Source organism: Limulus polyphemus, unplaced genomic scaffold (genome assembly GCF_000517525.1).
Source record: "Limulus polyphemus unplaced genomic scaffold, Limulus_polyphemus-2.1.2 Scaffold966, whole genome shotgun sequence".
Lineage (NCBI taxonomy): Eukaryota > Metazoa > Arthropoda > Merostomata > Xiphosura > Limulidae > Limulus > Limulus polyphemus.
Window position 1 is genome coordinate 62,938 of NW_013666576.1, and position 16,834 is coordinate 79,771.

The window sequence follows — 16,834 nt, forward strand, 5'->3', positions numbered from 1 at the left end:
TTTTTCTATCTCCATCTTTCCTAAATATTTTGCTGTTACTTCCTGCGGACTTATAGCACTAAAAACCGTGTTTCGATACCCGTGGCGGGCACAGTGCAAATAGCCCATTGTAAAGCTTTGTACACAACTATAAACAAACAAAACAAGTTAAGGAATATACATACTTATTTATTTTAGCCCGGCATGGCCAGGTGAGTAGGGTGCTCGACTCGCAATCTGTGGGTCGCGGGTTCGAATATCCGTCACACCAAACATGCTCGCCCTTTCAGCCGTGGGGGTGTCATAATGTGACGGTCGATCCTACTATTCGTTGGTAAAAGAGTAACCCAAGAGTTGGCAGTGGGTGGTGATGACTAGCTTCCTTCCCTCTAGTCTTACGCTGCTAAATTAGGGACGCTAGCGCAGATGGCCCTCGTGTAGCTTTGCGCGAAATTCATAACAAACAAACTTATTTATTATTTAGACCTTGTGTCATTATGTCTTTTTTTATGGATTTTATTGGGTCTTTTGTAGCTGCACATACTCATACTTACGGTGTATGCAATCATACTTTTGAGGAATTAATTGATAAAACCATAAAAACTAAAATACACACATATATCCATTTGTTATATAATCTTCTCCAAAGGTCGATGTAGTTTGAAATTAAGACAACACGTTATGTCTTGCTAACTCGAGGATTTAACAACATTTTAATACAATCGGTATCAGTGACTGTAGTGCAATGACATTACCGTTATAATTGTAGGATTAACCATAAACGATCTTAGAATAATTACACATATACATTTGCCAACAAAGAAAGCTATTTAATGCTAGGTCTGTAATTCTAAAACTATCAGCTCAATGTGTTCGTGAATTTATACAAATACACCTACATACCAAGGCTACCACAGTAGTTTCGGCTATGCTGGGAAAGTCATATCATGATGTAAGTAGTACATTTCAAAACTGAAAATATCTATCCACATAGTAAATTATCGAATAGTTACAATTATAAGAAATTATGGGTGAAAGAAAATAGTTTATGATAATATATTAAACATGCCAAATCTGTTGCATCCAATGCCGACTTGGCCTTACGCTCAATACCAAATTTTCTTCTCTGGCTGGGATTTAACAGATATAGTAGTGATTGAAACGCTATTTATATTAGCAAATTGCTTGAACAAGACGCGTTTCGCTGTGAGCTAAATCTTTATCAACGTTATTTATGTCGCTACTTATCAGAATCAATATTCATAAAAACCAAGTATCGGTCGGTGACCCTCGATTTCTCCTAATTTCGTGAGTTACACAAGTCCAATTCCACTTTTTCTCTTGTAATGCTTCCTCTTTTGATTACTCGTTCCTATCTTAGTTTAATTTAATCGCTAACATAGGCGTAAAAAGCTCCTAAAATTCGGCACTTTTCTGCTATATAAAAGCCTGTCAAGGAGGGAGTTCCCAGGATCAGATTGGGCATGGCGTTATGTGTGTGACACCACATCATCCACATCATTATGACGTCAAGCTAGCTAGGATCCGAATAGAAAACCCGGGAAGACTCTTGTGAAAAATGTATCTAACATTAGTGCAAATCTATGATGGGAATTATTATGAAAAAGCCTTTTTTTTTAAAACAGACTGAAAATGCCAATTAACTGTAGGTATGAGAATACTTTTGCTCAGAAGAAGAAAAGATGTGTATGCAATCACATGGTCATCGTGTGTTTTAATCTTTTATCCAAAGGCACCAATATGTAGCATGTTTACACTCTTTAGGTAAAGTAGATATTGCTCATGATAGACTTTGGTTTTCCGAAGCTAGAAGGCCCTTTATTTTTTCTTATGTCTATTTACGGGCGGCAAAGCTGCAAATGCATACTGGAAGATTCAAATTCGGTAGGCTTAGGTTTTCCATCATTTTTGACGGGCTTTTATACTTGTTAGGATAATGATATTTAACACCAAACTGATTATTGTTCTTATTTATCTGTTTAACAATATATATATATTGTTAAAATACCCTGTATTTTTGGTCATTAGCATATAATGTTTTAGAGGATTATTTTACATTACAAATCTTGCATACTATGTGCATTTATTAAATAATTTACAACATTTATAACCTTAGGATGTATTAATCACTTGATATGTTTCCTCAGCTTAAATTTACACGAACTATAAACGTAAAATGTGTGTGTCTGATGTACCAAATATCATTAAATGAAACGATGAAGATCGGAAAATTTCTGTAGAAATTAAGATTGTGAAAAGCAACATACATGTAAAAATGTCATGTTAATTTATAATGAAACAGTGTGTAGATATTAAAAATGTCGATACCTGCTGTGGGCAGAGCGTAGATAACCCATTGTGTAGCTTTGTGCATAACTACAAAAATAAACAAACAAACAAATATTAGAATATATATTTAACATTTTAATAAAATGTTTATATATGCAGTCCACCAGTGAGATAACGGTAATATTACGGGTTTACAGCGCTAAAATCCAGGGTTCGACTCCCTACGGTGGACGCAGCAGATAGTCCAATGTGGGTTTGCTCTAAAGCAAACAAACAAACTATACATGCAAAGTGCTACAAAACCCAAATAAATGAAAGTTTGTTCGTATCATAAAACTACATCTTCTAACAAATTTTATTTGAAGTCTATGGAGTAGCAGCAAAGAAAACTTTAACACAGGAAAGATATTAACATTTGGCTAATTAGTTACTAAAATAATGTACCTCTATTTTGTTTAATGTTATATAAATATTTGGATTCTTCATACGTTTTAATGCTTATCAGAAAATGCTTTTGAAGGATAGCTTTCCTTCAACAAAGTTTGATATGCATAAAACATATGTAAATAGACATTCTCATCAAATCATACAATATTACTTACTCACTAGGAATAACAGTATGTAATCTTTAGCCTATAATTACAAAACACTATATGCCCACAGAATCACAAGAATTCAGAAACCGTCATATAGTCTCGCTTTACTACTACAGTCTTGGCCAAAATTCTGCATATTTTGTGACAAATAAAATCATTATCATTAAGATAGAATGCACTTAGGGATGTCAAACTGAGAAATGCATGCTAATTAAACATCCATATATGTAATTTGTATAATTAGACAGGTTCTATGGATATCATGAAAGATTTATTAGAACAGCAAACAATTTTATCAGACACCTATAAAAAGATGTGTAATTCAGCATTTCACCTATCACGACGAAACCTTGCCAAAACAAACATAACATAACAAAATATAACATTAAATTATTATAAATAGCGTCTGTAATCTTATATCAGTTCATATTAAACATTCAGCACTTGGTTTGTCCTCCTCGTACACTAATAACTTTCGGAAGGTGAAGGCATACTGTCGATGAGGTTATTGATGTAATCCACCGTAATTTAATCCCAACTTGTCACTAGAAGGCGTTGCAACTCGGCTACAGTAGCTGGTTTAGGGTCGTGGTGAGCAATTTTCTGGCTGAGTTCTGCCCAATAGTTCCCAATGGGATAACAATCTGGAGATTTTGCTGGGCATGGACAATCTTGTAATGTTCTCCTGGTCGAGATAATCCTGTACAATACGCGCACTGTAGGCAGTAGCATTGTCATCCTCGAACACAAAGTTATTGCCAAACTTTGCCCTAGATATGGCGAAATGGTCTCCTTGTGATGCTTGTATGAAGCACCATTTACATTTCCCTAGAGGATATAAAAGCAATTTTTCCACCATGATGAATAGCTACCCAAACATGTACTGCACTACCTACTGTGTGTTTCGTGTGGGAAAAAGTCTTCCCTCTTCTGTTTTCCAGGCAAACGACTAACACGAATTTTACCATCAGCTTTAATAAGCCGAAAACAGAACTCATCTGATAAGATGACACTTCGCCAGTGTCCTAACTATAAGTTGACATGCTGTCTTGCCCAAGTAACAAGGTAACGGCGGGGAAATCTGGTTAATATCGATTTTCAGATAGTCCTTATTGCAAAATAACCTTGTTTGGTCAGTCTCCTATTAACTGTTCTTTTGCATACCCTGGAATAAATGTATTCATGCCATTTCTGTAGTAAAGTGTTACAAAACCTTGGCGTGTTAACCTGATCAAAACACGGTCATTTCGGGGCAGTAGTTTTTCGGCCCTATCCATAGACTTTCCTGGAACAATGTTTCCTGTAGTCCAATGATGTTTCAGAATTCTGGATACAGTACACTTTGGGTACCCTACTGTTCTGGTAATGTTCGTTTGATTCATACCATTTCTGGATAGTTGAACAATTTGACGCCCTATAACTTCTGGCACATGACGAGACTTGACTCTGTAGAGAAACTGTCTGAACGAAGCGTTGATTTGTTTCGAAAAAAATTAGACCAAAAGCAACCCTTTTATACAAAACAGGTGTGTATGTGTGTTTGACGAATAAATTATCAAAACAGCTTATACAGACCAGAATAAACCACTTGTACATGTTTGTCCGATCATACGCTACCTCATCTGTTACTACTTAGGGATTTATTCAATAACTACTCCATGCATGTAGACAATAACATAAATATAGAACAGACTGTATTTTAAAAATCCTGAAAACTTGGGTTTTTTTACAGCAGTCAAAAGATTTTAGTTATTACTCAATCAGTCAAATCAAGAATGAGTTATGAATAAAAAACTTTTTGCTACCCAAAGTACGTGTATACATAAAAAAATATTTATGTGAATAAAGTCAAGCGATGCTGCACATCTTGATGGATTTTCATAATTAATCACACTATACGAAGAAAACATCAGTGGTATGGCTTCTGTAAAAATAACTAAGCCCACTATAGCAAAACTCTCTGCAGACTAAACATTCTTCAGAAAATGGATTTTATGGAATGGCGTGGCTACATACTATTAAGATGAATAAGTCCGGGTAAATATGCTTTAAAATAAAAGCAGAAATGGTTGTGTTGCTGCTGGTGATACAGTATGGAAATATTTTTATCTAGCCATAAATTAAATGATAATTCAGCTCATTACTATAAATATGCCACTTTAAGACATCAGAAATCCTAGTTTCAATAACTTGTGCTTGAGAACAATTAGTCTGCTCTCTCATCTGTTTCTTAGCATACCTTTATAAAAATGACACTCTGAGCTCAAAGATGCTGCTAACGACAAGATTCACCATAATTCCGTTTAAGAAAAAAATTAATACAATTTTATCATCGCATCTGTGTGATGTATTCATTGGTTAAAATAAAACAGCTAACTCAATGGAGCAGTTAATATGGAATTATTAATTGTAATTAACGTAAAGACTTTTTATTTCCTTTTGGTTCGAGACAGGTTGCAGTGTTTTAACATATTTTATCTAGTATTTCAAGAAAAAAATCTGCTCTGTCCTTTGGCCGAAAGACTTGAAATTAAAAATTCACAATTCTTCTTACTTTGACAAAAATGTTTATTCATAAAAGTTTTCCCATAACACTATTTGAATTAAAAACAAGATATTTTGTAGCACTGTTTTTACAGTTCGGAATTCGTTGCTCTCATCTCAGAAAAACAGTAAGTCTTAGCTGTAAACTTCGAACCTGTATGCATGCTCAACCATCAGAGATTTAAACTTTAAGGTTTGGAATGGACTGAGGGCCTGGCTAACATATATATTTATCTTATATCATTTGGTAAATACAAAATGAGTTAAAAATTTTACAGGGAGTATCCTAAGCAGTGAATGTAACTGTTATTTATAGCTAGTTATACCATTATTTTACAGGTATTTTTAACAGCAGATCATGTTTCTAATGATACAGATCATGAAGCATTTGCTAAAGATTCAAACTCTTTATTTCAATATATGAATAAGTAATCATGTGATTTTGTTTCTTTGGTCTTCGTAGGATCATTTTCTAACATAATAGACTTTGTATTACCATTCAAAATATTATTAATTTTTGAAATAAAGTTTATTCAAACGAACGACACCATTACCATTATTTGGTTACAGTATAACTATTTTATCCTGTTTAATGAGATTCCTTATTATCATTATTATCAACTCTTATTTTCTAAGATTACATGCTTTATATTATTAAACGATGACAGAGCTAATCCATTTCTTCGAGTTTTAATTCTATGAAAAGATTAATTACTATCACATCAAGTTTTCTGTTTTGAAACTTGTTATTGTAACTGCTCAAAAGACAGCTGATAATCTTAAATTTAAGTTTGAAGGAAAAAATACAAATTACATGCTCTTCATCTTATATTTCGTTCGGTTTCTAAATGTAAAGAAATTATTTTTCAAATTTTTCTGACTTATATTTCTGCTTAGTTTCAAAATTTATTATCAGTATTTTAATGTTATAATGAAAATAATTTATTGATATTTTAATGGGACGTAATGAAAAGTACCAATTGGAAGGCACAAATATTAGAAAATCAAGGATCAAAACTACATTATCAAATAATACACTATACTAAAATAAATAGTTCTAACATACATGTAATATACTAATAAATTAATAGACCATAAAAAAGAAGATTAAAATCATCCCTTCCTAAATATATAAGACAAGAACATAATTGAAAACTACCCAGCACATGGTATGCTTTACATAATAAGTAGTTCCAGATTTAATTGCAGTTATTTACCATGCTAATTACGCTTTCAAATTAATACATCATGCTAAAAACAATTAAGAAAATATATATTAACAGGTTAATTCATCATAAAAATTAAAAGAGAATCAAGTACCAAACTATACATAATAACATTCTAAGTTATTACTCAAACTTGCACATATCCGACGCAACACTGGCTACCATGAACGTTAAAATACAAAGTTAGTGTGATTATGGTTAAGGTAAATAAGCCTTAAAAAGAAGTAGAAAATAGATCTTAATAGCATCAGAAGCGCTAAAGTTTCCAAGGCAAAGGTTGTTTGGGTTCCATATTCTGGGGGTAATTCCGCATGTAACAAGTAGTGTGCAATACAGACATATATCTTCGTGAGTTTAATAAGTTATTGTTTGTCTAGTATACATTATAAACTACATAAAATATTATGGACTCGATGCGGGCATTAACAAAACTAAGCTTGGCATTACGTTAATACTGGACATACGACGTAAACTATTTGCGTGTTTCAGATGATTCATCGGCTGTGCAGAAGAAAAGAGGGATTTCTGAACATAATTATCACTCAGGTAACAATCAAACCCTGCATGACCAAAGCATACTCTATACTGTATCTATAATACGACTACCGACTACTGGTTAAAATTGTAGTAGGAAGCTTTGGTTATAAATGGAGTTAATTGTATATTCAGTTTCCGGAAATTGTACTGGACAGTGTTAAAATGTGAAACGGTCTTCTGTTTATCTTAATCCTCTAATCATAAAGCGTATAGATATTAGGTAATGTAAAAAGAAAGTACTTATTATGATAATAAGATTAACGTACATCTCATTTAAAACATGGCAGTAATCAACGCGATCAGATATTTGCTCGTAGTTTTATAACCACGTGAAGTTTGAATGTATTTTCGGTAATTATCCAAACAGTTTCGTTCACGATTACTTCTCGTGTCTTAATTAAAAAGATATTATTATCTGAAGCCTTAAACGACATAAATTCTAAAGTAAAAATAATATTTTTTTGTAAACTCGTGGGAATTTGAATCAATCAGTTGTTTCAAGAGCGACGAAATTATAATAACTGTTAACGGTGAAATCTACGAAGACTGGACATCATTAGGTATTTTAAACCAAACTGCCCCCCCCCCCAGTGGTACAGCGGTATGTCTGCGGACTTACACCGATAGAAACCGGGTTTCGATACCCGTGGTGGGCAGAGCACAGATAGCCCATTATGTAGCTTTGTGCTTAATTTCAAACAAACAAACAAACTTCATTCTTTAATCTCCTTTCGTATTAACGGAAATAGTTAGTGTCCTCATTAAGCTTTGTTACTTCTTAAATTTTCGAAAGGGGAATGAATTATTAAGAAATGTTTCTGTCCTTAAAATAATGTGATGCAGTTTAATTTATATGCTCAAAGTGCATAATTACAAACAAACAAATAAACCAAACTAGAAAATCATAGTGTGCATAAGTTGATCTGAGATATGCACTGTTTTAACCAGCAAATTTGGTAACTAAATTTACATTCAAGCAAGGTATAATTCCCTAATTTTATTACTACATTACCTTTCCCAACAAGTTATTAGTAATTAAAGCGAGAGCATATAATGGAATCCAGAAAATATTTGGTAAAATGAATAATTACCTAAAGAGTTTATTAGATGTACAGTTTAATGAATCAAAAAATTATTTTGAGATATAAATAGATAATGAGGTATTTCGTCAAGTCGATAATTATTTGATGTGGTGAATACAGAATATAGTGAATAATTAATAAACTAGCGATCTTTTCATTTCTGGGCCCTTTCGCTGTTTAATAAAAGGTTCGCTATGAATCATGGTCTGATAAACTGTGATATTTCACTATAACCAATAAATAAACTTGTACTTATGTTTTAGCAGTTTCGACATCGTACACGATTAATTTATAATATTTAATTCAGTTTATTTTTAGATATAAACATTTACCGCAGTGATTAGAATGTCACCTTTGACTTTTTATGGAAAAGTGCGAAATGGGAGTGAATGCAATACGAATCCATGTTTATTTTATTTTTTATTAATCTGAAATGTCCACATTTCCTAAAAGATAGCTTATAATTACATAATGCATATAACAGGGGGATACATATATAGATATTATACATTTACTTTAAAAACCAAGATGTATTATGATATCTCCAACTTTTGATTTTATTCACCAATCTAAACTCAACTTAATTAATACATACAAAAAAACTTAAGTATGATCCTTACTATTAACCCTTGGATACCCAAAGTTAATATGTGTTTAATCTTTGCTTTGTACGTATGATTTAGCTGCACTCTGATATCTTTTGTAAAAAACAAAAAACTTGCCGTATTGATTACCTAAGGAAAATAAAAACTTACTATAACTCTTTACTTTTAAACACCTTTGACGTAATTCAACTAAATTTATATTCTTTCTGTTGATCGACAAATATGTTTCTATGAAACTTCAAGCCATTGACAATTTCTTGTTACAGAAGCACCTATAGTGTAGCCAGTAAAATTATAAAACACAATCGAGTTAACCTACTCGGAAACTAGAAATGTGCGACAAAATGTAGTCCACCTAATCATCTTGCAATGCCTTCAATAAGTTAGTACATCAGGAGCCAAGCACCTATAGTGTAGCCAGTAAAATTATAAAACACAATCGAGTTAACCTACTCGGAAACTAGAAATGTGCGACAAAATGTAGTCCACCTAATCATCTTGCAATGCCCTCAATAAGTTAGTACATCAGGAGCCAAGCTTAGTTTCAGAAAGTGAATGATACTCGTGACTGGTAAGGATGGCTCGGATTGTTAATCGAAATGGTATTTTAAATATCTCCCCAATAGGTTATTAGAACCTTACAATACTAAACAATGTATAACAATATCTATGTAATGACTGAGTCACAAGTTCTGGGGATATCTAAAAATATCATAGCAAGAAAGTTTGAATTTCTTGTTCTTTCTTCTGCTACTTTTTTATTAGATGATAACTAAAAAAAAACCAAAACAATGGTGTCAACCAGTTTTAGTGAGGTGACATAGCTTCAAACGGATTATCCGCTTTTATAAGTATTATTAATAACTAGTAATAACTTAAAAAATTATAATTCTAATGTAGACAATGTTATTACCCCTAGAACTTAGCTTTTCTACAGGGTGAAACAGGAATTACCAGCCAATCTTTGCCTCATAACCCCTTTGACGGGTTTAGATTTTGTAATAAACCCATTATACTTCACAGCATTAAACATGCTCTTATAGACACTTTTATTTCAGTTAATAAGAACATTTTCGAACTAGACTTTTTTAACACATTTAAAAGTTTTTGTTTTTTTTATTTTACACAAATATACACGAAGATACCTAAATACATCGTTTTTAACCACCTTCAACAGCTAATTTTATATGTGTTGATGAAACACAAGCCATCTCGTAACACCCCGATGAGAGTATACTGCAAATATCTCTTGCAAATTACACTGCTTACAGACGTATTCAGGCTCATGGATGTGAGGTGAGATATGTGGCCTACTTGAACACAAAAAGTAGAAGTGCCATTACATCCAACGACGAAAACTTTCCAAAGCTAGTTTCTAGGATCAGTAATAAAACGTGCACCACACGTAACTTAAAGAGTTAAGAGAAAATATAAAAACAAGAAATAGCAACAACTACAATAAATTCAGCAGGAGTTGACTCCAGACACGTCCTAACCGGACATATACTTTAACTAAGCTGCATCTCGAATAACGGAACTCGCCTCACTTAATTTGTCTCAACAGGATTCTTGGGCTCTGTGACAATCGGCTTGTAAAGCTCAAAATTTGTTTGTTGCCATTTTTATTATAAGTGCCGATGTTAAATGGCTTTATTGATTAAAATATCAAACGTAACTAAAACATTTTTAATAATTTTGTTAACACGTGTTTGAAAATGTAAGAGAGCTAGCTGAGTAGAGCTATTTTTTGGGTGCGTAAGATTAAATAAGTCACAAAAAATATGCACCAAAGGTTTTGACTGTTATATTTTAATCTATATAATGTAAATGAAACCTCTCTTTCTCTAACAGCTTGGTATTTTCATATGTACTGATTTCCCCTAAAAGTTATCAGGTATGTTCCGCTGAATAACAGGAGATTCGACAGAAAATGTATCACGGAGCAAAATGAACTCTCTGGATCTGAATGAGCTTGTAGAGTGAAAGAATCAAGATACAATGTATGATAAAATCAAACAATTTTTATTCAGGTCACAAACACATTCAGATGTAGTGAATTCACAAAGAACGATGCCTTTACTGAAGGCATACTCTACGTATCAAAAATGCGTTTCTCTCGAGAAGCGTTAAAAAGTTGCTGAAGCTGTTCCAGACTGAGAAAACATTGCATTATATACGCATAACAATAATGCTACTCACGTGACGATTGGTAATTACCACCGAAATATATGGAAGGTTACATCTTCGAGGGGTCATATTACCTGCCAATGGTAAATATCACGGTCTTCTTCTACATACTATGTACAGCTCTACAATATTTTTTTCCAAAATAAAAGACACAGGTGATACCTTAGGCGATTGACCCAGAACAAGGTATCGTGGGCGAAAGGATGAAAAGAACTTGGCTACTTTCATGACCAATGTTCTACGTTCAATTACATACATCTGCATAAAAGAAAATTTTGAAATTTCTTTTATAAAACAAGGAGTAGTAAACACATAATATGTTTGCACATCACAGCCGCTCTTATGTTCTATGATTATACTGGTTCTTGATCAAGTCTAAAATCTTAATTCTTGATGAAAGTAGACTAAATGTCAAAACCAGTAAGATTTCCTCTTTGAAGCTTTCTAGTGTAAATCAAATGGTCTTAATTTCTTTTTTGCTTAAGTTTTTTCAAATATATAATTCAAAAGTAAAATAGTTCAATGGTGATTTATGTATGTCTGGAAATAGAATCGCTTTGATTTCAGCAAGGTTTCCCTTTCTTTGAACAAAGACAATATATATATTGACGCATGGCCGGAAGCCATGTCATAATGTACTTTTATCAGCATGAGTATTTTATCACAGAAAAGAGGGGCCTTTTTTTTCAAAAGAAATGGCTTCAATATAATCATGACACTGCTGGGATTTGATCTTGAAATTTGAAGCAACTTTCCTTATCAGAAGATTATCATTATAACATATTCCTATGACAATAATGGAGATTTTTTTTTCTTTAAATAAAAAAATATATACGACATTGCACTGTAGAAATTCCTTTTTGAAATGACTTTTAACCCCATGTGTAATAACATTTTGACAAACTCAATTACAGTAAGTTTGGCAAACCCATGCCTCACTCAAGGTAACAAAAACTGATATTTATCACTAACCAGAAGATTTTCTAAAATTGGTTTTCATTTTAGAGAGATGACATCGGAGATCTTTGATTCTGATTTTATTTGAAGTAAAGGTATCATTTACTATTAACTTTACAAAGCCCTTTGCATTTGAGAGTTTTCCTTCAAAACACGGCGATCAACTTTCTTACCGAGAACAAATGATCTCTACAAGTAAAACACGCTTTTCCAATATATTACTGAAATTATTGGTATCTCGTTTAGATACGTACGACTTACTTGTTTGTGTACATTTATAGCGTAGTAACAAAATTCAGCTTTCTCAGTAAGAACTGGTATGTCAACCTTCTATCGTAAATCAAACAAAATGAACCTGAAATTTTATTTATATCTGATACTAGAGCGAGTGCATGGCTTACTCAAACTTAAACACAAAATAGAACGATCAAAGTAACTATTATACGGTAAATGTAACTGACTCAATTTTTAGGACTACTTATAAATTTCAACTATATTATTATTTTTAGTTTGTTTTTTTAAAGTCTAAACGTATGAACACTCCTTCGGTGGGTTTCGATAACCGTGGTGGGCAGAGTACAGAAAGCCCATTGTGTAGCTTTGTGCTTAATTACAAACAAATAATGAATGTACATAGTTTATAAAAGCACTTGATTATATGAACAGTTATATAGTTTTAGATAACAGTTCAGAGCCTATCGAGTCAGTGTTTCCTATCCTTCAGAATTAAGAAATGCTTATGTTTTGTATTACAAATACAATGTGGTATTCTTCGCTTTCTAAAACACGTCTCCCCGTGGCTCATCCCTACGTTTACGGACTTACGTCGCTATAACCGGGGTTCGATTATCTATGGTGGATAGAGCACAAGTAGCACATTGTGTAGCTTTGCGCTAGAACAACAATAACATTTTAAAACAATTACAAAACCCTTTGATTCTCTCTAACTCTAACAATGTAAGTGATATATATATATATATATATAATAAAAAACAGTTCTTAACTTGTAATGGGGCAGGAATGCGTGTTTTGTACAGGATTCACTTAATACGAAGCATAAATTAACGTTTTTATAGAAAGTTACAAGGTAAATAACAATAAAGTTTCCAGAAAGAACTTGAAAAGTACTTTCCGTACTTTGGAAGAATATATAAATTATTATGCTAAAATTATTCAACTGTTAAAGTTTTATGAGCTGAATTCCTTTACACGTTATCCTGCTTTATCGCATTAATTTTTTTATGGCAGCACACTTATTGTAAACATGAAGTTTTTAGCCGCCATGTTAAAAAAAAAGGCGTATTGAATTTCATCCTTATGGCAGAAGTTTGTTGTATGGCAGAAGTTTGTTGTGATTGTTTCTTTTCGCTCTGTTTTCTAATTCGTCAGACGAAAAAGGACAGTTAGTTTCTTTGACATTACAGAGTTTAATATTTTCATTCGTGGAGGTCTAAATAAAAAAAAACACAAACGCTAGTACTACGCCTCCTATATAATAATGGTATATTGAACACAATAAATCTTTTACAGCACTGAACAATAAGAAATCCTTGACGTTTGCAATTTTCTTTCTCTTAATATATATATATATATATATATATATTGTCATTTACCTTTCTCATACGTTTATATACTTCTCAGTGGGATTCAAAGTGTCTTACAGAAGAAATATATATACTTTTTCTGCAATTTATTTTTATTTGGTAGTTTTTTGTTAAAATATGTCTGTTGAGAGTCAACTAAAGAAGGGGATGAATCGATTGAGCGCAAGTGACGTATTTTTACTGAATTCACGTTTGAAATGAACTGAACCCGGATTATAGTGGTTCATATACATATATATATATGGAACGCCGAGTTCAAAGCGCTTAAACTTAATTAACGCTGGCTTACAGACTTAGATTCACAATATAAACCTTTATTTTTTTACTGAGTCAGTAAAAAGGAAATGGAGTTTTTATGTCTCCCCCATAGAGAGGGAGACATTGTATTTCCTATGCCTGTTTCTTTTCTTCTTATCCAAGAAATATAAATGCGCACCATTCCTTTATTTCTAGACCAATCACTCTGAAAATCATTATAGCATTATTTTAAAATAGAATTAGGTGTATCCAATTCCTGGCTGTCACTGATTTTTTAAGCATCAGCAAATTTCGACATTTTAATATTACTTTTGTTATCTCCATTTTGTTTCCAAGAAATACAAATGACTTTGTTGAGTGATTATAATTGGCTAAGAAATGATTAAACTAGAATCTATAGAAACAAGTTCATATTTACTTTTGCTAGTCTTTTCTGTTTCACAGTATTACAACCATGAGCAAACAACCAGACAGATTTTATCCTCTAGCCGTTGCAGCCACAGCCTTAACAGTATACAGCACCTCCCTTGGGGGTAACCTCGTGTTTGACGACGTGGCCGCCATTCAGGAGAACCGCGATGTGAGACCTTCTAGTTCATTGCTTAATCTTTTCCTTAATGATTTCTGGGGAACTCCATTGCAGAAGGTTTGTAATTTATCAATTCTTTCGTCTTCCTCCTGTAAGTTTATAATAAATTTATTTGTCGTTTCAAGGTAATCTTCGTGTTCCTCTATTTAAGACGTAACAATATCATATATCAGTCGCATATGGATATTTACTTCCTATGTTTTCTGTACTTGTGTTCACAAAAAATACGATTAAAATAATTTAAAAAAATTCCTTATAGAGGGGTAGGTACAGATTGCCAGACATAATTTCAGAAATAATGCATTTTTTAGGGGGGGGGCATCAATCTTTTAAAAATGACGTTATCTTTCTTTTTTAACATAAAATTGCATAAAACTATATTGTGCTCTTTGTAATCAAATTCTTGTAACATTTAGATCTTCATTTATTTAATTATTTTACGCACATAATTATGACTTACTTTTTAGAGTACATTTAGGTTATTTTGGAGCATTTTTTGTAATGCTTTCGCATTTCAACTTTATTATACGTAGTGTCAAATTCTGTATTTTTATTCTGTATTGCAACTGCATATTGAGAATAAAAACACTCAAAATATTTTGTAAAGCAGTTACCACCGTTATCAATGTTAGTGGTTTAAGTTCTATGTCATTAAAGATTTACGTATGTTTGCTTATAATTGTGGACAAATCTATTATTACTTCCCCTTTATTATGTTGTATCACAAACGCATGAATAATTTCCAATGACATTCATTATATTTTGGCGTTAAAGTACTGGTCAGTTTTGTTATTCATTACAAATGTTTCTCTGCCAAGCAGGAACAAAGCCACAAGTCATACCGTCCATTCACTGTCTTCACATTCCGACTCAATTATGCCGTCCATGGCCTACAGCCTTTGGGTTATCACATGATCAATGTTCTGCTTCATGCCTTAGTATGCGTCTTGTATTACAGGTAATATCATTATTTGTTTCATGCTAATCTTGGACCTTCGTGGCGCTACTATTGTGATAGTTTTATCCTAATCGTATTCTATAGGAAACATATTTACGTCATTTTTCATACAACCTTGTTCTTCTGGTGTCGAAATATTACACAAATCGTTTATGGGCGTGTTTCTAAATGTTGAAATAAAAATGGTGATTTGTTTGCTAGGGATTAATTATACTTCAAATTAAGTTGAAAGTTATGAATTATTAGCTCCTGTATTGTTTGCTGTGTGAATCGTTTGTTGACTTATGTCAGATTCTCAGACCTTCAGTCTTGTCTCATTCTCGAGACGACTTTACGTACAACTTTTGCTACTACTACTGTGTACAATAGTCAAGTCAACCACACGGAACATCCCTGCTAGGCGTTCTGTTCTATTCGAATAGGAATCCATAAGCTGAGAAACACCATCAACACCTGGTATATTTTATCTAACTTATTAAACTTTTTTTTTTAATAATTATAAGAGGTAGATCATTCTTATTGGTAAATGTCAAATAAATATGTAGTTCCGGACATACCGCAAGTGACAATAACTAAATAATTTATTAGAAGGCTTTCATTACGTGGGAGTACAAATCACATCTGCTTAAGGTTTGAACAGTAAGAGAATGTTAAATGCAAAGTTCAATTTAAAACACACTTTTATTACAGATTGTGCCTCCTCTTCTTGCCTCGTGTTGTCAGCTTTGTCGCCGCCATTTTGTTTTCCGTCCATCCGATTCACACAGAAGCAGTAAGTAATTATTGTTATTTTCTATTTTTTTAAAGTTTCAAATGAAATACACATGCTGCATTCATAATCGAAACTACAATATTTACCTACTATTCTATACACCGAGTTTCATTTCTTGTTACTTACCGCTCACAACTTTTCTGTGCGTGATGTGTCCGTGGTGATAATTTACAACACGCGAGTTTTTGAAATAAGCTAATTTCACAAGTAAGATGTGTTTACTATAACGCCTTCTATACAGAGTCTAGGAAATCTAGTTGCAGTTTAATTAACATTGTAATTATATTTAAAAGTAGATTAACAAAGAAATTTTGTATAAGCTTAATTGGCACGGAAGATATAGACTGAAAATTTCACACGTAAAACTGATCTTTTATTTATACATCTAGGCAAACATTTACTTTCATCAACAGTAGACGTACAAAAGAGCTAACATCAACTAAGAGAATCTCTCACCTGTCGTATAAAATGTTATACATCATAAACATTTACCTAAAAAAGAACCATTTTAAAGCTTCAGTCAACGACAAGTTAAAACACGAATTACAGAAATAAAGAATGACAGATAGAATGTGAGCTTCCAGAAAGAAAGTTCATCGAAAAAATGATTGTTTGCCCGAGTAAAGTTTG

At 32.6% G+C, this 16,834-nt stretch overlaps 1 protein-coding gene across 2 annotated transcripts in view; it reads left to right on the plus strand.

Moving 5' to 3' along the window:
• Positions 1-16,834, plus strand: part of LOC106461470 (transmembrane and TPR repeat-containing protein CG4050-like) — a 132,681-nt gene that overhangs the window by 49,088 nt on the left and 66,759 nt on the right. The window contains exons 2-4 of one of the 2 annotated variants that reach the window (XM_013921294.2): positions 14,330-14,531; positions 15,296-15,432; positions 16,123-16,204. In XM_013921294.2, the coding sequence (XP_013776748.2) occupies positions 14,340-14,531; positions 15,296-15,432; positions 16,123-16,204 (411 nt within the window). In that variant the 5' untranslated portion in view covers positions 14,330-14,339. Of the gene's footprint in view, positions 1-14,312; positions 14,532-15,295; positions 15,433-16,122; positions 16,205-16,834 lie in introns of both variants that reach the window. The other variant, XM_022388441.1, reaches the window with a different exon arrangement.